Source organism: Panulirus ornatus, chromosome 15 (genome assembly GCF_036320965.1).
Source record: "Panulirus ornatus isolate Po-2019 chromosome 15, ASM3632096v1, whole genome shotgun sequence".
NCBI lineage: Eukaryota > Metazoa > Arthropoda > Malacostraca > Decapoda > Palinuridae > Panulirus > Panulirus ornatus.
Window position 1 is genome coordinate 22,216,203 of NC_092238.1, and position 25,523 is coordinate 22,241,725.

At 40.4% G+C, this 25,523-nt stretch overlaps 1 protein-coding gene across 3 annotated transcripts in view; it reads right to left on the reverse strand.

Annotated features, from left to right (window-relative positions):
* Positions 1 to 25,523, reverse strand: part of LOC139753746 (potassium voltage-gated channel protein Shaw-like) — a 113,879-nt gene that overhangs the window by 18,317 nt on the left and 70,039 nt on the right. The window contains exon 2 of one of the 3 annotated variants that reach the window (XM_071670553.1): positions 16,352 to 25,522. The exons of the other annotated variants lie outside the window; for them this stretch is intronic. Within the exon in view, the coding sequence (XP_071526654.1) occupies positions 25,443 to 25,522 (80 nt within the window). The 3' untranslated portion in view covers positions 16,352 to 25,442. Of the gene's footprint in view, positions 1 to 16,351; position 25,523 lie in introns of those variants that run through there. 3 annotated transcript variants of the gene reach the window in all.

Here is a 25,523-nt window from a genome sequence, read left to right on the forward strand (position 1 = left end):
CACCTCTGCACAACTCTATCCATAGCCCACGCTTCGCAACCAGATAACAATGTTGGAACCACTATTCCTTCAAACATACCCATTTTTGCTTTCCGAGATAATGTTCTCAACTTCCACACATTCTTCAATCCTCCCTGAACTTTCGCCCCCTCTCCCACCCTATGATTCACTTCCACTTCTATGGTTCCATCCGCTGCCAAATCCACTACCAGATATCTAGAGCACTTCACTTCCTTCAGTTTTTCTCCATTCAAACTTACCTCCCAATTGACTAGTCCCTCAACCCTACTGTACCTAATAACCTTACTCTTATACATATTTACTCTCAGCTTTCTTCTTTCACACACTTTATCAAACTTAGTTACCAGCTTCTGCAGTTTCTCACACGAATCAGACACCAGCGCTGTATCATCAGCAAACATATATATATTTATTCATATTTTGCTTTGTCGCTGTCTCCCACGTTAGCAAGGTAGCGCAAGGAAACAGACAAAAGAATAGCCCAACCCTTCCATATACACATGTATATACATATACATTGTCCACACACGCAAATATACATACCTATACATCGCAACATATACATATATATACACACACAGACATATACACATGTACATAATTCATACTGTCTGCCTTTATTCATTCCCATCACCACCTCGCCACACATGAAATAACAACCCACTCCCCCAAAATGTGCACGAGGCAGTGCTAGGAAAAGACAACAAAGGCCACTTTCGTTCACACTCAGTCTAGCTGTCATGTAATAATGCACCGAAACCACAGCTCCCTTTCCACATCCAGGCCCCACAGAACTTTCCATGGTTTACCCCAGACGCTTCACATGCTCTGGTTCAATCCATTGACAGTACATCGGCCCAGGTGTACCACATCGTTCTAATTCACTCTAATCCTTGCACGCCTTTCACCCTCCTGTATGTTCAGGCCCCGATCACTCAAAGTCTTTTTCACTCCATCTTTCCACCTCCAATTTGGTCTCCCACTTCTCCTCATTCCCTCCACCTCTGACACATATACCCTCTTGGTCAATCTTTCCTCACTCATTCTCTCCATGTGACCAAACCATTTCAAAACACCCTCTTCTGCTCTCTCAACCACACTCTTTTTATTACCACATATCTCTCTTACCCTTACATTACTTACTAGATCAAACAACCTTACACCACATATTGTCCTCAAACATCTCATTACCAGCACATCCATCCTCCTGAGCACAACTCTATCCATAGCCCATGCCTCGCAACCATATAACATTGTTGGAACCACTATTCCTTCAAACATACCCATTTTTGCTTTCCGAGATAATGTTCTCGACTTCCACACATTCTTCAATGCTCCCAAAACTTTCATCCCCTCCCCCACCCTATGATTCACTTCTGCTTCCATGGTTCCATCCACTGTCAAATCCACTCCCAGATATCTAAACACTTCACTTGCATTCACCTCCCTAACAACCCCATCCATAAACAAATTAAACAACCATGGAGACATCACACACCCCTGCCGCAAACCTACATTCACTGAGAACCAATCACTTTCCTCTCTTCCTACATGTACACATGGCTTACATCCTAAATAAAAAACTTTTCACTGCTTCTGACAACTTGCCTCCCACACCATATATTCTTAATACCTCCCAGAGAGCATCTCTATTAACTCTATCATATGCCTTCTCCAGATCCATAAATGCTACATACAAATCCATTTACTTTTCTAAGTATTTCTCACTGTCGCATTAGCAAGGTAGCGCAAGGAAACAGACGAAAGAAATGGCCCAACCCACCCATATACACTTGTATATGCATACACATCCACACACACAAATATACATACCTATACATCTCTCAATGTACACATATATATACACACACAGATATATACATATATACACATGTACATAATTCATAATGTCTGCCTTTATTTATTCCCATCCCCACCTCGCCACACATGGAACAACAACCCCCTCCCCCATCATGTGAGTGGGGTAGCCTAGGAAAAGACAACAAAGGCTCCATTCGTTCACACTCAGTGTCTAGCTGTCATGTAATACTGCACCGAAACCACAGCTCCATTTCCACATTCAGGCCCCAAAGATCTTTCCATAGTTTACCCCAGACGCTTCACATGCCCTGGTTCAATCCATTGACAGTACATCGGCCCCGGTGTACCACATCGTTCTAATTCACTCTATTCCTTGCACGCCTTTCACCCTCCTGTATGTTCAGGCCCCCGATCACTCAAAGTCTTTTTCACTCCATCTTTCCACCTCCAATTTGGTCTCCCACTTCTCCTCGTTCCCTCCACCTCTGACACATATACCCTCTTAGTCAATCTTTCCTCACTCATTCTCTCCATGTGACCAAACTATTTCAAAACACCCTCTTCTGCTCTCTCAACCACACTCTTTTTATTTACACACATCTCTCTCTACCCTTACATTACTTACTAGATCAAACAACCTTACACCACATTTCTGCTTCCATGGTTCCATCCACTGTCAAATCCACTCCCAGATATCTAAAACACTTCACTTCCTCCAGTTTTTCTCCATTCAAACTTACCTCCCAATTGACTTGTCCCTCAACTCTACTGTACCTAATAACCTTGCTCTTATTCACATTTACTCTCAGCTTTCTTCTTTCACACACTTTACCAAACTCAGTCACCAGCTTCTGCAGTTTCTCACACGAATCAGCCACCAGCACTGTATCATCAGCATACAAGAACTGACTCACTTCCCAAGCTCACTCATCCACAACAGACTGCATACTTGCCCCCTTTTCCAAAACTCTTGCATTCACCTCCCTAACAACCCCATCCATAAACAAATTAAACAACCATGGAGACATCACACACCCCTGCCGCAAACCTACATTCACTGAGAACCAATCACTTTCCTCTCTTCCTACATGTACACATGGCTTACATCCTAAATAAAAAACTTTTCACTGCTTCTGACAACTTGCCTCCCACACCATATATTCTTAATACCTCCCAGAGAGCATCTCTATTAACTCTATCATATGCCTTCTCCAGATCCATAAATGCTACATACAAATCCATTTACTTTTCTAAGTATTTCTCACTGTCGCATTAGCAAGGTAGCGCAAGGAAACAGACGAAAGAAATGGCCCAACCCACCCATATACACTTGTATATGCATACACATCCACACACACAAATATACATACCTATACATCTCTCAATGTACACATATATATACACACACAGATATATACATATATACACATGTACATAATTCATAATGTCTGCCTTTATTTATTCCCATCCCCACCTCGCCACACATGGAACAACAACCCCCTCCCCCCTCATGTGTGTGGGGTAGCCCTAGGAAAAGACAACAAAGGCCCCATTCGTTCACACTCAGTCTCTAGCTGTCATGTAATAATGCACCGAAACCACAGCTCCCTTTCCACATCCAGGCCCCACAGAACTTTCCATAGTTTACCCCAGACGCTTCACATGCCCTGGTTCAATCCATTGACAGCACGTCGGCCCCGGTATACCACATCGTTCCAATTCACTCTATTCTTTGCACGCCTTTCACCCTCCTGCATGTTCAGGCCCCGATCACTCAAAATCTTTTTCACTCCATCTTTCCACCTCCAATTTGGTCTCCCACTTCTCCTCGTTCCCTTCACCCCTGACATATATATCCTCTTGGGCAATCTTTCCTCACTCATTCTCTCAATGTGACCAAACCATTTCAAAACACCCTCTTCTGCTTTCTCAACCATACTCTTTTTATTTTCACACATCTCTCTCACCCTTACATTACTTACTCGATCAAACCACCTCACACCACATATTGTCCTCAAACATCTCATTTCCAGCACATCCACCCTCCTGCACACAACTCTATCCATAGCCCATGCTTCGCAACCATACAACATTGTTGGAACCACTATTCCTTCAAACATAACCATTTTTGCTTTCCGAGATAATGTTCTCGACTTCCACACATTCTTCAAGGGTCCCAGAATTTTCGCCCCTCCCCCACCCTATGATTCACTTCCGCTTCCATGGTTCCATCCGCTGCCAGATCCACTCCCAGATATCTAAAACACTTTACTTCCTCCAGTTTTTCTCCATTCAAACTTATCTCCCAATTGACTTGACCCTCAACCCTACTGTACCTAATAACCTTGCTCTTGTTTACATTTACTCAACTTTCTTCTTTCACACACTTTACCAAATTCAGTCACCAGCTTCTACAGTTTCTCACATGAATCAGAAACCAGCGCTGTATCATCAGCGAACAACAACTGACTCATTTCCCAAGCTCTCTCATCCACAACAGACTGTATACTTGCCCCTCTTTCCAAAACTCTTGCATTCACCTCCCTAACAACCCCATCCATAAACAAATTAAACAACCATGGAGACATCACACACCCCTGCCGCAAACCTACATTCACTGAGAACCAATCACTTTCCTTTCTTCCTACACGTACACATGCCTTACATCCTCGATAAAAACTTTTCACTGCTTCTAACAACTTGCCTCCCACACCATATATTCTTAATACCTTCCACAGAGCATCTCTATCAACTCTAACATATGCCTTCTCCAGATCCATAAATGCTACATACAAATCCATTTGCTTTTCTAAGTATTGATTGAGAGGGTGAAGGCATGTACAGAGCATCAGATTCGGGAAGAGCAGTGTGGTTTCAGAAGTAGTAGAGGATGTGTGGATCAGGTGTTTGCTTTGAAGAATGTATGTGAAAAATACTTAGAAAAGCAAATGGATTTGTATGTAGCATTTATGAATCTGGAGAAGCATATGATAGAGTTAGTAGAGATGCTCTGTGGAAGGAATTAAGAATATATAGTGTGGGAGAAGTTGTTAGAAGCAGTGAAAAGATTTTATCGAGGATGTAAGTCATGTGTACGTGTAGGAAGAGAGAAAAGTGATTGGTTTTCAGTGAATGTAGGTTTGCGGCAGGGGTGTATGATGTCTCAATGGTTATTTGATTTGTTTATGGATGGGGTTGTTAGGGAGGTGAATGTAAGAGTTTTGGAAAGAGGGGCAAGTATGCAGTCTGTGGAGGATGAAAGAGCTTGGGAAGTGAGTCAGTTACTGTTTGCTGATGATACAGCGCTGGTGGCTGATTCATGTGAGAAACTGCAGAAGCGGGTGAATGAGTTTGGTAAGTGTGTGTAAGAAGAAAGCTGAAAGTAAATGTAAATAAGAGCAAGGTTATTAGGTACAGTAGGGTTTAGGGACAAGTCAACCGGGAGGAAAGTTTGAATGGAGAAAAACTGGAGGAAGTGAAGTGTTTTAGATATCTGGGAGTGGATTTGGCAGTGGATGGAACCATGGAAGCAGAAGTGAATCATAGGGTGGGGATGGGGGCGAAAGTTCTGGGAACGTTGAAGAATGTGTGGAAGTCGAGGACATTATCTCGGAAAGCAAAAATGGGTATGTTTAAAGGAATAGTGGTTCCAACAATGCTATATGGTTGCGAGGCGTGGGCTATGGATAGCGTTGTGCTCAGGAGGATGGATGTGCTGGTAATGAGATGTTTGAGGACAATATGTGGTGTAAGGCTGTTTGATCGAGTAAGTAATGTAAGGGTAACAGAGATGTGTGGTAATAAAAAGAGTGTGGTTGAGAGAGCAGAAGAGGGTGTTTTGAAATGGTCTGGTCACATGGAGAGAATGAGTGAGGAAAGATTGACCAAGAGGATAAATGTGTCAGAGGTGGAGGGAACGAGGAGAAGTGGGAGACCAAATTGGAGGTGAAAAGATGGAGTGAAAAAGATTTTGAGTGATCGTGGCCTGAACATGCAGGAGGGTGAAAGGTGTGCAAGGAATAGAGTGAATTAGAACGATGTGGTGTACCAGGGTCGACGTGCTGTCAATGGATTGAACCAGAGCATGTGAAGCTTCTGGGGTAAACCATGGAAAATTTTGTGGGGCCTGGATGTGGAAAGGGAGCTGTGGTTTCGGTGCATTATTACATGACAGCTAGAGACTGAGTGTGAACGTATGTGGCCTTTGTTGTCTTTCCCTAGCGCTACCTCGTGCACATGAGGGGGGAAGGGGATTGTTATTTCATGTGTGGCGGGGTGGCGATGATAATGAATAAAGGTAGACAGCATGAACTATGTACATGTGAATATATGTATATGTATGTGTGTGTATATATATGTATACATTGAGATGTATAGGTATGTATATTTGTGTGTGTGGATGTGTATGTATATACATGTTTATATGGGTGGATTGGGCCATTCTTTTGTCTGTTTCCTTGCGCTACCTCGCTAATGCGGAGGACAGTGACAAAGCAAAACAAATAAATGAAATATATATATATATATATATATATATATATATATATATATATATATATATATATATATATATATATATATTTATATATATATATTATCCTTGGGGATAGGGGATTAAGAGTACTTCCCACGTATTCCCTGTGTGTCGTAGAAGGCGACTAAAAGGGGAGGGAGCAGGGGGCTGGAAATCCTCCCCTCTCGTTTTTTTTTTGTTTTTTTTTTGTTTTTTTTCCAAAAGAAGGAACAGAGAATTGGGCCAGGTGAGGGTATTCCCTCAAAGGCCCAATCCTCTGTTCTTAACGCTACCTCGCTAATGCGGGAAATGGCGAATAGTTTGAAAGAAAAAAGAAAATATATATATATATATATATATATATATATATATATATATATATATATATATATATATATATATATATATATATATATATATATTTATATTCGTTCATTTTGCTTTGTCGCTGTCTCCTGCGTTAGCGAGGCACTGCAAGGAAACAGATGAAAGAATAGCCCAACCCACCCACATACATATGTATATACATACACATCCACACACACAAATATACATACTTATACATCTTAACGTATGCATATATATATACACACACACACACATATACCTATATATACATGTACATAATTCATACTGTCTGCCCTTATTCATTCCCATTATTCAACCCCCTCCCCCCAAATGTGCGCGAGGTAGCACTAGGAAAAGACAACAAAGGCCACATTTGTTCACACTCAGTCTCTAGCTGTCATGTAATAATGCACCGAAACCACAGCTCCCTTTCCACATCCAGGCCCCACAGAACTTTCCATGGTTTACCCCAGACGCTTCACATGCCTTGGTTCAATCCATTAACAGCACATCGAGCCCGGTATACCACATCGTTCCAATTCACTCTATTCCTTGCACGCCTTTCACCCTCCTGCATGTTCAGGCCCCGATCACTCAAAATCTTTTTCACTCCATCTTTCCATCTCCAATTTGGTCTCCCACTTCTCCTCATTCCCTCCACCTCTGACACTTATATCCTCTTGGTCAATCTTTCCTCACTCATTCTCTCCATGTGACTGAACCATTTCAAAATACCCTCTTCTGCTCTCTCAACCACACTCTTTTTATTACCACACATCTCTCTTACCCTATTATTACTTATTTGATCAAACCATCTCACACCACACATATTGTCCTCAAATTTCCAGCACATCCACCCTCCTCCGCACAACTCTATTCATAGCCCACGCCTCACAACCATATAACATTGTTGGAATCACTATTCCTTCAAACATACCCATGTTTGCTTTCCGAGATAATGTTCTCGACTTCCACACATTCTTCAACGCTCCCAGAACTTTCGCCCCCTCCCCCACCCTATAATTCACTTCCGCTTCCATGGTTCAATCCACTGCCAAATCCACTCCCAGATATCTAAAACACTTCACTTCCTCCAGCTTTTCTCCATTCAAACTTACCTCCCAATTGACTTGACCCTCAACCCTACTGTACCTAATAACCTTGCTCTTATTCACATTTACTCTCAGCTTCCTTCTTTCACACACTTTACCAAACTCAGTCACCAGCTTCTGCAGTTTCTCACATGAATCAGCCACCAGCGCTGTATCATCAGCGAATAACAAGTGACTCACTTCCCAAGCTCTCTCGTCCACAACAGACTGCATACTTGCCGCTCTTTCCAAAACTCTTGCATTTACCTACCTAACAACCCCATCCATAAACAAATTAAACAACCATGGAGACATCACACACCCCTGCCGCAAACCTACATTCACTGAGAACCAATCACTTTCCTTTCTTCCTACACGTACACATGACTTACATCCTCGATAAAAACTTTTCACTGCTCCTAACAACTTGCCTCCCACACCATATTTTCTTAATACCTTCCACACAGCATCTCTATCAACTCTATCAATATGCCTTCTCCAGATCCATAAATGCCACATACAAATCCATTTGCTTTTCTAAGTATTTCTCACATACATTCTTCAAAGCAAACACCTGATCCACACATTCTCTACCACTTCTGAAACCCCATTGCTCTTCGTCAATCTGATGCTTTGTAGATGCCTTCACCCTCTTAATCAATAACCTCCCATATATTTTCCCAGGAATACTCAACAAACTTATACCTCTGTATTTTGAACACTCACATTTATCCCCTTTGCCTTTGTACAGTGGCACTATGCATGCATTCTGCCAATCCTCAAGCACTTCACCATGAGCCATACATACACTGAATATCCTCACCAACTAGTCAACAACACAGGCATCCCCTTTTTTAATAAATTCCACTGTAATACCATCCTAAGCTGCCGCCTTGCCGGCTTTCATCTTCCACAAAGCTTTAACTACCTCTTCTCTGTTTACCAAATCATTCCCCCTGATCCTCTCACTTCACACATCACCTTGACCAAAACACCCTATATCTGCCACTCTATCATCTAACACATTCAACAAACCTTCAAAATACTCACTCCATCTCCTTCTCACATCACCACTACTTGTTATTACCTTCCCATTAGCCTCCTTCACTGATATTCCCATTTGTTCTCTTGTCTTACGCACTTTATTTACCTCATTCCAAAACATCTTTTTATTCTCCCTAAAATTTAATGATACTCTCTCACCCCAACTCTCCTTTGCCCTCTTTTTCACATCTTGCACCTTTCTCTTGACCTCCTGCCTCTTTCTTTTATACACCTCCCAGTCATTTGCACTATTTACCTGCAAAAGTCGTCCAAATGCCTCTATCTTCTCTTTCACTAATAATCTTACTTCTTCATCCCAGCACTCACTAACCTTTCTAATCGGCCCACCTCCCACACTTCTCATGCCACACGCATCTTTTGCGCAAGCCATCACTGCTTCCCTAAATACATCCCATTCCTCCCCCACTCCCCTTACCTCCTTTGCTCTCACCTTTTTCCATTCTGCACTCAGTCTCTCCTGATACTTCCTCACACAAGTCTCCTTCCCAAGCTCACTTACTCTCATCACTCTCTTCACTCCAACATTCTCTCTTCTTTTCTGAAAACCTCTACAAACCTTCATCTTTGCCTCAACATGATAATTATCAAACATCCCTTTAGTTGCACCTCTCAGCACATTAACATCAAAAAAGTCTCTCTCTCATGTGCCTGTCAACTAACACATAATCCAATATCGCTCTCTAGCCATCTCTCCTACTTACATACATATACTTATGTATATCTCTCTTTTTAAACCAGGTATTCCCAATCATCAGTCATTTTTTCAGCACATAAATCTACAAGCTCTTCACCATACCATTTACAACACTGAACACCCCATGTACACCAATTATTCCCTCAACTGCCTCATTACTCACCTTTGCACTCAAATCACCCATCACTATAACCCAGTCTCGTGCATCAAAACTACTAACACACTCACTCAGCTGCTCCCAAAACACTTGCCTCTCATTATCTTTTTTCTCATGCCCAGGTGCATAGGCACCAATAATCACCCATCTCTCTCCATCAACTTTCAGTTTTACCCATATCAATCTAAAGTTTACTTTCTTACACTCTATCACATACTCCCACAACTCTTGTTTCAGGAGTGGTGCTACTCCTTCCTTTGCTCTTGTCCTCTCACCAACCCCTGACTTTACTCCCCAAACATTCCCAAACCACTCTTCCCCTTTACCCTTGAGCTTTGTTTCACTCAGAGCCAAAACATCCAGGTTCCTTTCCTCAAACATACTACCTATCTCTCCTTTTTTCTCATGTTGGTTACATCCACACACATTTAGCCACCCCCAATCTAAGCCTTCGAGGAGGATGAGCAGTCCCCGCGTGACTCTTTGTTTTGTTTCCCCTTTTAGAAAGAGATGTATGGCAATAAAAAGAGTGTGGTTGAGAGAGCAGAAGAGGGTGCATTGAAATGGTTTGTTCACATGGAGAGAATGAGGAGGAAAGATTGACAAGGAGGATATATGTGTCAGAGGTGGAGGGAATGAGATGTGGGAAAGAGGAAAGTGGGGGACCAAACTGGAGGTTGATGGTTGGAGTGAAAAAGATTTTGAGCGATCGGGGCCTGAGCATGCAGGAGGGTGAAAGGCGTGCAAGGAATAGAATGAATTGAAATGATGTGGTATTCCGGGGTTGACGTGCTGTCAATGGATTGAACCAGGGCATGTGAAGCATCTGGGGTAAACCATGGAAAATTTTGTGGGGCCTGGATGTGGAAAGGGAGCTGTGGTTTCGGTACATTATACATGACAGCTAGAAGTTGAATGTGAATGAATGAGGCCTTTGTTGTCTTTTCCTAGTGCTAGGTCATGGCATTGCCCAAAAGACACTGCTTAATTTGTCAGCAATTTACAAATGCTGTTTAAAGTTGGATGCAAGTGTAAGTTAGAACAAAAGGGAATGTGTGTAAGGTATGCTACAACTGATGTATGTAAGATATGCTCCAAATGAATTTCCTTAAAACATGCTAAGGTCATAATTCAAGCATTTTCCTACATTCCTGCAAAAGGACTGATGCACACAAAAAGTTTGTTTCAAGACACATGTCTTTTCTTTGAATAAAACATTTCTTGTAAGTTTGACTCAGCATTTGGACCAGAAAAGATCAGCCAATTAATTCACATCATTAGACATGGCAATGTTCTTAAATTGCATAAAACAAATAATAAAAAAATTCCAATTCAGCCTTTAATACCTGGCTGTGCACTCATCAGAATTTGCATCTGTCCACTTGATACTTTCAGTTCTTTCAAAATAATAAGTATATGCTATACATCATATAATAAGAATCCTTCCAGCATTGTTTGTGGATAAAGATATTATTCTGCCTATTATCTTTTCAAGCAATAAACTTCAAAAATATATACTTGATGAAAATAATCTATTAGGTCTATGGTGAATGTTTTCCTTAGATATCACAGCTCAAAAGCATTATCTGCCTTCATACTAAATTGATATGTATGTAATGTGCTACTATGTTCTTGATACAGAAAATACTGTAATTAATCAAACATGCAACATATAAATACACTAAACATGAAAATCATACTAAGAAACAGAAAGACAAACAAAAATACTCATACACACCAAACACACACAAACTACATCAAAAACAATCCATCAAAGCCTATATCCACACGGAAATACACACATGTTCATATATATGCATGTAACTTTGTACACATTCAATCATCTACACAAATAACAAAAGATACTAAATAGCAAAGGACCTTTGCCATATGCTGCAGAGAAGATATTTATGTCACTCCAACCAGCCAGCCTTTACTGTAAATGGTATAAAAAAGCAAGAAACAAGTATAGCACGATAAGAAAGGAGGAGGAGAGAAACTATGAAAAGAATATTGGGGACAAGGCTGGGGATAATTCAAAAACATATTCATAAAATTGTCAGGAGTACACACACTCTCAGTTTAAGTGCAGTTAACCAGGAGATTCAGAAGGAAGAGGTGTAGAAGGCGATGTTAGGATACATGAGGAACAGAACAGTGAAAGACACTATATCCTCAACTCCAGTGAGACGTAATGTGAAGTTACTGGAAAGCAGTGAAATATCTAAAGAAGACATGAACAGTATACTAAAGGGTCTTGACTCATTTAAGGCCTGTGGTCCTGATGGAATTTCTCTACATGTGCTGAATATTCTGCAGAAACAATCAAACAATCTTTATTGTTGTTTAAGGTGTCTCTAAAAAAGATAAAGTGCCAAGATAGTGGAGAGGAGCAAACATCAAAAGTGTCTATAAAAAGGATACCAGGAGGCACTGAAATACAGACTGGTCTCCCTAATAAGTGTGGTCTGTAAGGTACTGAAAAAGATAATTAGAAAGCAAGTGGATGATTTCTTGCATAGGAGAAATTACCTACGAGGGAGACAACATGGTTTCAAGGAAAGGGGGTCATGCATAACATGAACTTCTTACATTTCTATGAGAGTGAGCTCTTGTTTTAGATGAAAGAAAATGGGTGAAAAGTTTTTATCTGGACTGCCAGAAAGCATTTGACTTTGTGCCACATGGGAGGCTGGTAAAGAAAAGGCATCTTCAGGAAAGAATAAAAGGGAAATTTCTTCAAAGGATTAAAGATTACTATAGTGGAGGGGAACAAGAGATGCATATCAGGGGAGCTTTCTCAAAATGGGCTAAGGTCACCAGTGGCATACTGCAGGGGCTCTTTTCTGGGACCATTGCTTCTCTTGATGTATGTAAATGATCTGCCAGAAGGATTGGTTTCCTCCATAAATGTATATATGTGGGTGGTGCCAAGGTCATGAAGGAAGTGTAAAGTGAAAAATATTGCATCACCCTACAACATGACCTTGACAAACTTCAAAGTTGTTCTGATACATGATTGGCAAGAGTCAACCTGAGTAAATGTAAAGTGATGAGGATGGGATACTGTGAAAGAATGCCAATATGAACAATATCTAGCTGGAAATAAGCTGCAGAAATCTGCTTGTGGAAGAGACAGGATTAGATATCATATCCAACCTATCACCAGAATCCCAAATTCAGGAAGTAGTAAAGGAGACATACTGTTTGCTGGCAAATATTAGAATAGTACTCACGTATAAGTCAAAGGAAATATTCAACAGCTGTTCATATCCCACATTAGGCCAAAATTAGAATATGCTTCTCTCATTCAATCATTACATTTAATCCTTTGGATGTGCCAGTTGACTATGGTTGACAGAATCCTTATAATGACTGAGTGCAATAATTGACTGTAGTCCACCTCAGTCACTGTTTCCCCTTACAACAGCATTCATCATTTTTCTAAATCATGCAAATAAGTTTACAACCTGGTAAGTGCTGCCACCTGCAGAAACCCACAGTAAAAAAGAGTCAGGTGTAACCCATGCAGACTCTTCACCAATATCAGGCATGTTATGGACATCATAACATCATTGGTTCCGTGAACATTCATCTTCTTTATAATTCTGTACCATAGAAAAAAAAATTCTGATAATCATAACATTCTGATGAGATATAAGATTATACAAAAAAAAGGAGAGATAGGTAGTATGTTTGAGGAAAGGAACCTCGATGTTTTGGCTCTCAGTGAAACAAAGTTCAAGGGTAAAAGGGAAGAGTGGTTTAGGAATATTTTGGGAATAAAGTCAGGGGTTGGTAAGAGAACAAGAGCAAACAAAGGAGTAGCACTACTCTTGAAACAGGAGTTGTGGGAATATGTGATAGAGTGTAAGAAAGTAAACTCTAGATTGACATGGGTAAAATTGAAAGTGGATGGAGAGAGATGGGTGATTATTAGTGCCTATGGACCTGGGCATGAGAAGAAAGATCATGAGAGGCAAGTGTTTTGGGAGCAGCTAAGTGAAAGTGTTAACAGTTTTGATGCATGAGACTGGGTTATATTGATGGGTGATTTGAATGCACAGGTGAGTAATGTGGCAGTTGAGGGAATAATTGGTGTACATGGGGTGTTCAGTGTTGTTAATGGAAATGGCGAAGAGCTTGTAGATTTGTGTGCTGAAAAAGGACTGATGATTGGGAATACCTGGTTTAAAAAGAGAGATATAAATAAGTATACATATGTAAGTAGGAGAGATGGCCAGAGAGCGTTATTGGATTATGTGTTAATTGACAGGTGCATGAAAGAGACCTTTAGATGTTAATGTGCTGAGAGTTGCAACTGGAGGAATGTCTGATCGTTATCTTGTGGAGGTGAAGGTGAAGATTTGTAGAGGTTTTCGGAAAAGAAGGGAGAATGTTGGGGTGAAGAGAGAGGTGAGAGTAAGTGAGCTTGGGAAGGAGACTCGTCTAAGGAAGTACCAGGAGAGATTGAGTGCAGAATGGAAAAAGGTGAAAGCAAAGGACATACGGGGAGTGGGGGAGGAATGGGATGTATTTAGAGAAGCAGTGATGGCTTGTGCAAAAGATGCTTGTGGCATGAGAAGCATGGGAGATGAGCAGATTAGAAAGGATAGTGGGTAGATGGATGAAGAAGTAAGATTATTGGTGAAAGAGAAGAGAGAGGCATTTGGACCATTTTTGCAGGGAAATAGTGCAAATGACTGGGAGATGTATAAGAGAAAGAGGCAGGAGGTCAAGAGAAAGGTGCAAGAGGTGAAAAAGAGGGCAAGTCAATTGGAAGGTTGTAAGACAAGTCAACTGGGTAAGTTTGAAAGGAGAAAAACTGGAGGAGTTGAAGTGTTTTAGATATCTGGGAGTGGATTTGGCAGCGGATGGAACCATGGAAGTGGAAGTGAGTCACAGGGTGGGGGAGGGGGCAAAGATTCTGGGAGCCTTGAAGAATGTGTGGAAGGTGAGAACATTATCTCGGAAAGCAAAAATGGGTATGTTTGAAGGGATAGTGGTTCCAACAATTTTATATGGTTGTAAGGCGTGGGCTATAGACAGGGTTGTGCGGAGGAGGGTGAATGTGTTGGAAATGAGATGTTTGAGGACAATATGTGGTGTGATGTGGTTTGATTGAATAAGTGATGAAAGGGTAAGAGAGATGTGTGGTAATAAAAAGAGTGTGGTTGAGAGAGCAGAAGAGGGAGTATTGAAATGGTTTAGTCACATGGAGAGAATGAGGAGGAAAGATTGACAAAGAGGATATATGTATCAGAGGTGGAGGGAACGAGAAGTGGTAGACCGAATTGGAGGTGGAAGGATGAAGTGAAAAAGATGTTGAGCGATCGGGGCCTGAACATGCAGGAGGGTGAAAGGCGTGCAAGGAACAGAGTGAATTGGAACGATGTGGTATACTGGGGTCGACGTGCTGTCAACGGATTGAACCAGGGCATGTGAAGCGTCTAGGGTAAACTATGAAAAGTTTTGATTAAAGAAGCACAAATGACTAATAGACAAGGTCCAGAGGAGGGTGACATATATCAGAGCAGAATTACAGAGAAAGGATAGAGGCCTTAAATTTGCCCAGCATGTGTGACATGATCACAACCCTTAAGTCTTCAAACTAGGCTGAAGATGTAGACAGTGAACAGGATTTCATAAAGATGCAGGACAGAAAAACCAGAGGCTATAACATGAAATTAACAAGAACTTGCTAGAAAAGATGTAAATATGTACTTTTATAATATAATATAATACAATATAATATTTAGTGGTGATGTGAGAAGGAGATGGAGTGAGTATTTTGAAGGTTTGTTGAATGTGTTTGATGATAGAGTGGCAGATATAGGGTGTTTTAGTCGAGGTGGGGTGCAAAGTGAGAGGGTTAGGGAAAATGATTTGGTAAACAGAGAAGAGGTAGTAAAAGCTTTGCGGAAGATGAAAGCCGGCAAGGCAGCAGGTTTGGATGGTATTGCAGTGGAATTTATTAAAAAAGGGGGTGACTGTATTGTTGACTGGTTGGTAAGGTCATTTAATGTATGTATGACTCATGGTGAGGTAAACAGAGAAGAGGTAGTAAAAGCTTTGCGGAAGATGAAAGCCGGCAAGGCAGCAGGTTTGGATGGTATTGCAGTGGAATTTATTAAAAAAGGGGGTGACTGCATTGTTGACTGGTTGGTAAGGTTATTTAATGTATGTATGACTCATGGTGAGGTGCCTGAGGATTGGCGGAATGCGTGCATAGTGCCATTGTACAAAGGCAAAGGGGATAAGAGTGAGTGCTCAAATTACAGAGGTATAAGTTTGTTGAGTATTCCTGGTGAATTATATGGGAGGGTATTGATTGAGAGGGTGAAGGCATGTACAGAGCATCAGAATGGGGAAGAGCAGTGTGGTTTCAGAAGTGGTAGAGGATGCGTGAATCAGGTGTTTGCTTTGAAGAATGTATGTGAGAAATACTTAGAAAAGCAAATGGATTTGTATGTAGCATTTATGGATCTGGAGAAGGCATATGATAGAGTTGATAGAGATGCTCTGTGGAAGGTATTAAGAATATATGGTGTGGGAGGCAAGTTGTTAGAAGCAGTGAAAAGTTTTTATCGAGGATGTAAGGCATGTGTACGTGTAGGAAGAGAGGAAAGTGATTGGTTCTCAGTGAATGTAGGTTTGCGGCAGGGGTGTGTGATGTCTCCATGGTTGTTTAATTTGTTTATGGATGGGGTTGTTAGGGAGGTGAATGCAAGAGTTTTGGAAAGAGGGGCAAGTATGAAGTCTGTTGTGGATGAGAGAGCTTGGGAAGTGAGTCACTTGTTGTTTGCTGATGATACAGCGCTGGTGGCTGATTCATGTGAGAAACTGCAGAAGCTGGTGACTGAGTTTGGTAAAGTGTGTGAAAGAAGAAAGTTAAGAGTAAATGTGAATAAGAGCAAGGTTATTAGGTACAGTAGGGTTGAGGGTCAAGTCAATTGGGAGGCAAGTTTGAATGGAGAAAAACTGGAGGAAGTAGAGTGTTTTAGATATCTGGGAGTGGATCTGGCAGTGGATGGAACCATGGAAGCGGAAGTGCATCATAGGGTGGGGGAGGGGGCGAAAATCCTGGGAGCCTTGAAGAATGTTTGGAAGTCGAGAACATTATCTCGGAAAGCAAAAATGGGTATGTTTGAAGGAATATTGGTTCCAACAATGTTGTATGGTTGCGAGGCGTGGGCTATGGATAGAGTTGTGCGCAGGAGGGTGGATGTGCTGGAAATGAGATGTTTGAGGACAATGTGTGGTGTGAGGTGGTTTGATCGAGTAAGTAATGTAAGGGTAAGAGAGGTGTGGAAATAAAAACAGCATGGTTGAGAGAGCAGAAGAGGGTATTTTGAAATGGTTTGGGCACATGGAGAGAATGAGTGAGGAAAAATTGACCAAGAGGATATACGTGTCGGAGGTGGAGGGAACGAGGAGTAGTGGGAGACCAAATTGGAGGAGGAAAGATGGAGTGAAAAAGATTTTGTGTGATCGGAGCCTGAACATGCAGGAGGGTGAAAGGAGGGCAAGGAATAGAGTGAATTGGATCGATGTGGTATACCAGGGTTGACGTGCTGTCAGTGGATTGAATCAGGGCATGTGAAGCGTCTGGGGTAAACCATGGAACGTTGTGTGGGGCCTGGATATGGAAAGGGAGCTGTGGTTTCGGGCATTATTGCGTGACAGCTGGAGACTGAGTGTGAACGAATGGGGCTTTTGTTGTCTTTTCCTAGTGCTACCTCGCACACATGAGGGGGGAGGGGGATGGTATTCCATGTGTGGCGAGTGGCGATGGGAATGAATAGGGGCAGACAGTGTGAATTGTGTGCATGGGTATATATGTATGTGTCTGTGTGTGTGTATATATATATGTGTACATTGAGATGTATAGGTATGTATATTTGTGTGTGTGAGCGTGTGTGTGTGTACATCGTGTATGGGGGTGGGTTGGGCCATTTCTTTCGTCTGTTTCCTTGCACTACCTTGCAAACGAGGGAGACAGCGACAAACAAAATAAAAAAAAAATATAATAATAATATAAGAGTGGTGGATGAATGGAATAGATTGAGTTATGAGATGGTGAATGAAGACAGCATGCAAAAGTTTGAAAAGCTGTATGATGATAGAGAAAGTTCAAGAGATGGGGCCCATGAGTGTAGACCTCCCTCCTTGTGCAGAATCAACACATAATTACAAACAAGTAATTATGCAAAAATTAGTGAGTGTGGTACCATTTTTGTAACCCCGCTTACCAAGACATAAGGATATGCTGGAGAGGTTCTCCCATGGCAGGCAACATAAACTAACAGATATATGGGAGCTAAGCAGACAGGGAGAGGTCTGCAGCCATAAACTTGCTCATGCTAGATGAAAAAAAGGACATGAGAGACAAAATGATTTCTTTTTCCTCAATAAATTTGATATTAGCATGGAAAAAACATTTGAGCCAAAGAACACCATGGCAAGAAACAATGAAGGTAGACTGCATTAAAATGTTCAAGATACTGCATGAGTGAAAGCAAGGGACAGTGTCCCACATATGTAAAACTCCATAAATATAAAACCCGGTAGTTTCACTCATTCACACATACAATGCCCGTACAATATTGTAATGATTAGCACTGTAACCTAAGTGCATCCAGGGAATGTGTTAAATGCCCAAACAGAACAACCAGTTCAATGCTAACATATCTGTACATCCTTCCCTCTGGAACTGGTTGACAAAGCATACCTTATAATCAATTACCTACTTGTAGTTATCTGTTTTTATATAACAAGAGGAGAATACTACACATGCAGGGCCTTATCTTTTGAAGTTTTTATCATCAAGTAGTTTTATAACATTTGTATAACACCCGCATTTAGTTTTCCAACTATCCACCACTTTTACATTAAGACAGTACCTCTTCATTTACTTTCTAACAAGCTTCTTTCCCAGTTGCTTTTAATGGCAACTGATTATTTTGCTGTCTAACTGACTGAAAACTCTAAAGGTTGTAATAAGGTCACCCCTAACACTTCTATCGACCATGGTTGGCAAACTTGTAGCCCTTAGCATCTCACTGTAGCTCAGCTCTCTTAATTCAGGTACCAACTTAGTTGCCCTTCTCTGGACTCTCAATTGAATCTTTGTGCTTCTTTTGGTGCAGTGACCTCATCTGAGAAACGTCAAAATTATGGTTTAACACATGTTTCAAATAGTGTATGAACATTTTCCTTGCCCATTCAGTTCTAATATTTGTAAGCAAACAGTTTGCCTATCTAGTAATTTTCCCAATATGGAGCTCTGACAACAAAATGATTAGGCGCAAAGTCAGCTTCTTGGTTTCTTTCAAAAACTAACAACCATAGCTTTTTTCCAGCAAAAATATTATTCATGCTGAGGTCTTCTTTCATTGAGTCCCATGCTCATAATTTTGCACTTGCTCAGAAATTTCTTCTGATGTAATCATTATTCTTTACTTCTCTAAACATGTTTAGGAACAAGTCCACATTCCATACAATAAGCAAATCATTAACATTACCAAGAAGAACAGTGGGCCCAAGACAGAGACCTGGCATGCCACTAGTGACTCTAAATCAACTTATGAACATTCCTCTGCTCTGTGTTCTTTGCTCCTTTCCACTAAGGTTATCCTTAACCCAATAAAAAATATATCCCTTACTCCTGCCTGTAGATCCAGATTCTTAACCAGTGTCCAATGTGGTACAATGTTAAACACTTTCTGGCAGTCCAGAAATACAGTCTTTCCATCCATATCTTTGGTCTAAGAAGGAGTTCACTCAGTCATACAAGCCTAAGAGATTTGTAATGCATGATCTCCTTTCCCTAAATCTATGTTTTTTCCAGTTTCAGAGTTTTTCCTTTGTAAGGAGTTGTCAAAATGCTTTCTTATCACCTTATCTGGTGTTTTACAGAGTACTCTTATTAGGGAGACTGGTATTATTATTATCATTATCATTTTGCTTTGTCTCTGTCTCCCACGTTTGCGAGGAAGTGCAAGGAAACAGAAGAAAGAAATGGCCCAACCCACCCCCATACACATGTATATACATACACTTCCACACACGCAAATATACATACCTATACATCTCAATGTACACATATATATACACACACAGACATATACATATATACACATGTACATAATTCATACTGTCTGCCTTTATTTATTCCCATCACCACCTCACCACACATGGAATAACATCCCCCTCCCCCCTCATGTGTGCGAGGTAGCGTTAGGAAAAGACAACGAAGGCCCCATTCGTTCACACTCAGTCTCCAGCTGTCACGCAATAATGCCCGAAACCACAGCTCCCTTTCCACATCCAGGCCCTACACAACATTCCATGGTTTACCCCAGACACTTCACATGCCCTGATTCAATCCACTGACAGCACGTCGACCCCGGTATACCACATCGATCCAATTCACTCTATTCCTTGCCCTCCTTTCACCCTCCTGCATGTTCAGGCCCCGATCACACAAAATCTTTTTCACTCCATCTTTCCACCTCCAATTTGGTCTCCCACTTCTCCTCGTTCCCTCCACCTCCGACACATATATCCTCTTGGTCAATCTTTCCTCACTCATTCTCTCCATGTGCTCAAACCATTTCAAAACACCCTCTTCTGCTCTCTCAACCACGCTCTTCTTATTTCCACACATCTCTCCTACCCTTACATTACTTACTCGATCAAACCACCTCACACCACATAGTGTCCTCAAACATCTCATTTCCAGCACATCCACCCTCCTGTGCACAACTCTATCCATAGCCCACGCCTCGCAACCATACAACATTGTTGGAACCAATATTCCTTCAAACATACCCATTTTTGCTTTCCGAAATAATGTTCTTGATTTCCACACATTCTTCAAGGCTCCCAGGATTTTCGCCCCCTCCCCCACCCTATGATTCAATTCCGCTTCCATGGTTCCATCCGCTGCCAGATCCACTCCCAGATATCTAAAACACTTTACTTCCTCCAGTTTTTCTCCATTCAAACTTACCTCCCAATTGACTTGACCCTCAACCCTACTGTACCTAATAACCTTGCTCTTATTCACATTTACTTTTAACTTTCTTCTTTCACACACTTTACCAAACTCAGTCACCAGCCTCTGCAGTTTCTCACATGAATCAGAAACCAGCGCTGTATCATCAGCGAACAACAACTGACTCACTTCCCAAGCTCTCTCATCCCCAACAGACTTCATACTTGCCCCTCTTTCCAAAACTCTTGCATTCACCTCCCTAACAACCCCATCCATAAACAAAGTAAACAACCATGGAGACATCACACACCCCTGCCGCAAACCTACATTCACTGGGAACCAATCACTTTCCTCTCTTCCTACACGTACACATGCCTTACATCCTCGATACAAACTTTTCACTGCTTCTAACAACTTGCCTCCCACACCATATACTCTTAGTACCTTCCACAGAGCATCTCTATCAACTCTATCATATGCCTTCTCCAGATCCATAAATGCTACATACAAATCCATTTGCTTTTCTAAGTATTTCTCACATACATTCTTCAAAGCAAACACCTGATCCACACATCCTCTACCACTTCTGAAACCACACTGCTCTTCCCCAATCTGATGCTCTGTACATGCCTTCACCCTCTCAATCAATACCCTCCCATATAATTTACGAGGAATACTCAACAAACTTATACCTCTGTAATTTGAGCACTCACTCTTATCCCCTTTGCCTCTGTACAATGGCACATACAATGGTATGTAATGTATATGCATGCATGCATATACATACCCATGTAATCAGAAACAAACACTTCCCTGTTCAACCAACTTACAACTAAGACCGCTATTTGAGGAATCTGCAATTTTAAATAGTAAATAATGTTGGATCTAATACAATCATTATCAAAAAGAGATTTACAGAAAAAACTGGGTATCGGATAGAATCATTTCATGGCGAGCCTCAGACCTGTTTTTGTGAATCTAAAATCTATATCCCACACAGAATGACTTTATATCAAGTCCACACACTATGGTGCTTAAGACATTATGGCTAGACATTAGCTTTAAAATCAATTTGTCCTATGAGGTTAGTCAGTGCTAAACTTCACTTCCTAAAAGCCATACTCATGAATTTAATAACACCTGATTATATATGAAAGATATGTAACCTGCAGGTTGCTCCAGGAACACTAAATCTATTTAAAGCACTCTATTTCTTTTACACATATGTGCAGTAATTGGGGCTTCATCAAACTGTTTCCATTTCTACAATCAAGCAAAATCATTGAAATTAAAAGGTATCCATATGATTTTCCCACTTTGATTAGAGCAAAAAGTCAACTGTTTACATCAAGTCATGAGGAGCTTTTCATGAGCCCTCTACTCCAAAGCAGCAAAATGCAAAGGGGACACTGATGTTCAGTGAAAGGAATTTCTTATATTCTAAGTTTAATTAAGTTTTAGGGCTGCTGTTATTGGAAAAAAGAAATGTGCTATGTAATTATGCAAGGAGGTAAGGACCTTTATAAGTGCCGTGCTGCATACTGTAATACAAGATAATCTAAAGGTAAACACATACAGATGAAAATGAAAAATATGAGAGAATTATTCAGAACGAGATAAAGCAAAAGAAAAAAAATTACTGGAAATAATAAACAGTAAAATAGCAAAGATTATTACTGAACATTATAGTAAAAATAAAAGCTCAAGTAACATTGGAGATGAACAATTAGGACAAGGAGTAAATCTGTTCCTAAGAAGAAGAATTTGAAGAAATAATTGAATACTGATATAATGCATTACCTAGTCAATTATATGAGAATTAATAAATGATGACCCACAGAACCTTGAATGTAAAATTATTAGGCCTTCTGATGAATTTCCTCTTCCACCAAACATCTGCATTTCCAGTGTTTATTCTGGTTGATCCTTCTTAATGAAAACAGTATCTTATCCACCATATTCTTGCTACTTACTGGATATGTCCAAAAATTCTGACAGCAAAATTTCTACAGTAATGATATGAAGATACCTGATTCAGTGAAAGAAATGAATATCAAGAAAAGAAGAAAATGATCAAAACTGAGTATAACCCTCTAATGAAGAATGACAAGCTCTCATAATAAATCACTCACACGCATATTACTCAACTTGCATGACTGAAATACTCATGTGGGGATTATACTATTCACAGGGAGAAGCACAGTACTCATATGAGAAGAAGATTACCTCTCTCAAAAAGAAATATGAATTGAAGAATGAATAGATAAATAAATAATCAATCAAATAAGAGCACACTGCACCTTCACTTAAGGCCAACTATTCTCCGAGCTTAAAGAGAAAACTGTGCTTCCAGCACAGAGAACAATGAACTTAAAAAAGGAGCACATTATATTTCTGATGATTATGCATTGTTCTCCTGGTTTCAGGCACACTGTACTTCAAATCAAGCAACCATTGCTCTTAATTCAAAACACTGTATTCCCAAATAAGGGATCACCAAGGTTCCCAGAAAATTATTATTATGCTTTCAAGTGAAAGAAAATTCCAATACCAAGTATGGTATATTTCCTATAAAAACTCAAGGCATTTCCAATCAAGAGTACACTGCATTCCTAAGTGAGAGCACAATGTACATCCACTATTGTCCACACTTTACTTCCAATGCAAAAGCACAAAGGTTTACCAAAAATGAGCACTTTACTACCAATCAACAGCACACTCTACTGATAATATGAGCACAAAACATTGAAAATAATCAACATTTGGCATACTGCACCTCATAAGATGAGAACATGTGCTTCAAATGACCCCAGTGTACTTGCACCATGAGCATACTGTACTTGTATGATAAGTCCACTGATCCCCCAGTTAAGAGCACATTCCACTCAAAATAAAGAATTAATGCTTTCTAAAACAAAGATTATGGAATACTCCAAGTGAAGAACACATTACATTCCAAACAAAGATTATATTGTACTCTGATGTCCAAAATATCTAAACAAAGGGTATAATTTACTTAAATTTAAAAGCATATTGTACTCCAAAAGATGACCATACTGCACCCATCTCAGAAGCAACTTTACTCCAAATAAAGTGCACACTGTTTTCTATTAAAAGTAAAATGTACTGCTGATTAAAAGCACAATGTAATTCCTATTCATAACATTATATAGACAATCATAGGCAAAGTGTAATTAAACTTAATCAATGAACATTTGATGCTTCCATAAAAAATGCTCTGTACTCTCAAGCACGACACACACTACACTTAAAAATCCAGTTAAGAGGGAACTACTTCCAGTTAAAGGCACACAGTGCTCTAAATTTAGTGCATAATGTACCCCACATTAAGAAGACACTGTGCTTCTAATGAGGAGCACACTGTCCTTCCAGTCAAGAGTGCACTAGACTCCTAAATAAGAGCACATTAACTTGCATTTAAGAACAAATACAGTACAAGTCATTAAGATTAGACTGTATACCCAAAAAAGACCACATTACCCAATTCTACAATATGCTACTCCCATTTAAGAACAAACATTACCCCTAATAAAAAGCATATTCTACAAACAAAGACCACAATGTAGTAACAACTAATATCATATAGTGCTCCCAATCATGATCACATCATGCCCACATTATAGAGTGCAGTACCCCTACTCTGAATATTCTTTGTCTAAAGATAATGGTATTAACCGAAACTCAAAGCAGTATTTGCCTGACTAACACAATTCACACAGTACAATACTTACATGAAAGTACAGTACTCATAGTCATACAGTCTTCATGCAAACTACTGTACTCATATCAAAAGTACAGAATTGTTATGAAGAGCACAATACTTACAACAGTAAAGTACTCATATGAACCATCAAGGTCTGACGAAAAGCAAAATACTCAGGAGTGAAAAGCTAAGAGGAGAAAGTACATGACGGCGCATGATTCACATGAATATAGCACTAACACAAGAAATACTGAAATTACAGGAAGAAAAGTATAGAAGGAAAGGAAAAGCTACTCACAGGAAAAGCAGACTCCTCACGGTAAGTGCAGTACTCACATGATGACTACAGTACTCACAGGGAGATTACAGTACTTACAAAAATAGTCCATCAGGGCACTCACAAATGGTATAGTAATCTTGTGAAAAGTAAGTACCTACACACAAGTGTATAGTACTCAAGACAAGCACCGAATTTACTAAACAAGTACAGGATTTCTGGAGAGACTGTAGTTCATCTAGGGAGAGTAATGCACAATGAGCCTACAGTTATTCTAGGGAAAGTACAATATTTCTAGGAAACAATCCCTCTAGAAAAGTAATGTACTTCTTTTAGGTATAAGTAATTCAGTCCAATACTTTTAAAATGAGGATAACACATTTACAGGGATCATGGTACTTTTAAAGTTAACACAATAGTGGGTAAGGTTGTAGGTTCACGGTGGGAAACAATGGTACGGGTATGAGGAGTTCGTCAATGAGTATTACTTCCATGCTCAACTGCAAGCCACAGCTGTAAATAGACAGTGTCCTTGTATGAGCACATGGAAAGCTCTCCACAAGGGAATTTTACATAAACGAACTCATGTCCAAGAGGGAAGTGATACAGGAAGTCTTGTTAAGTCAAAATTACACCATATGGAACAAAACAATCGATTACTTTCCCTTGTGAAGCCCATAACACATGACACAAAGAACAGCTGGTCATGGTAGGTTGGTGGTTGCTGGACTGCTAGAACCCAGTTATTTTGTTTGAGGGCCTGTCACTACCTTTAGATGTACCATTAGTCGTGGAATTAGGGGCATCGTTGCC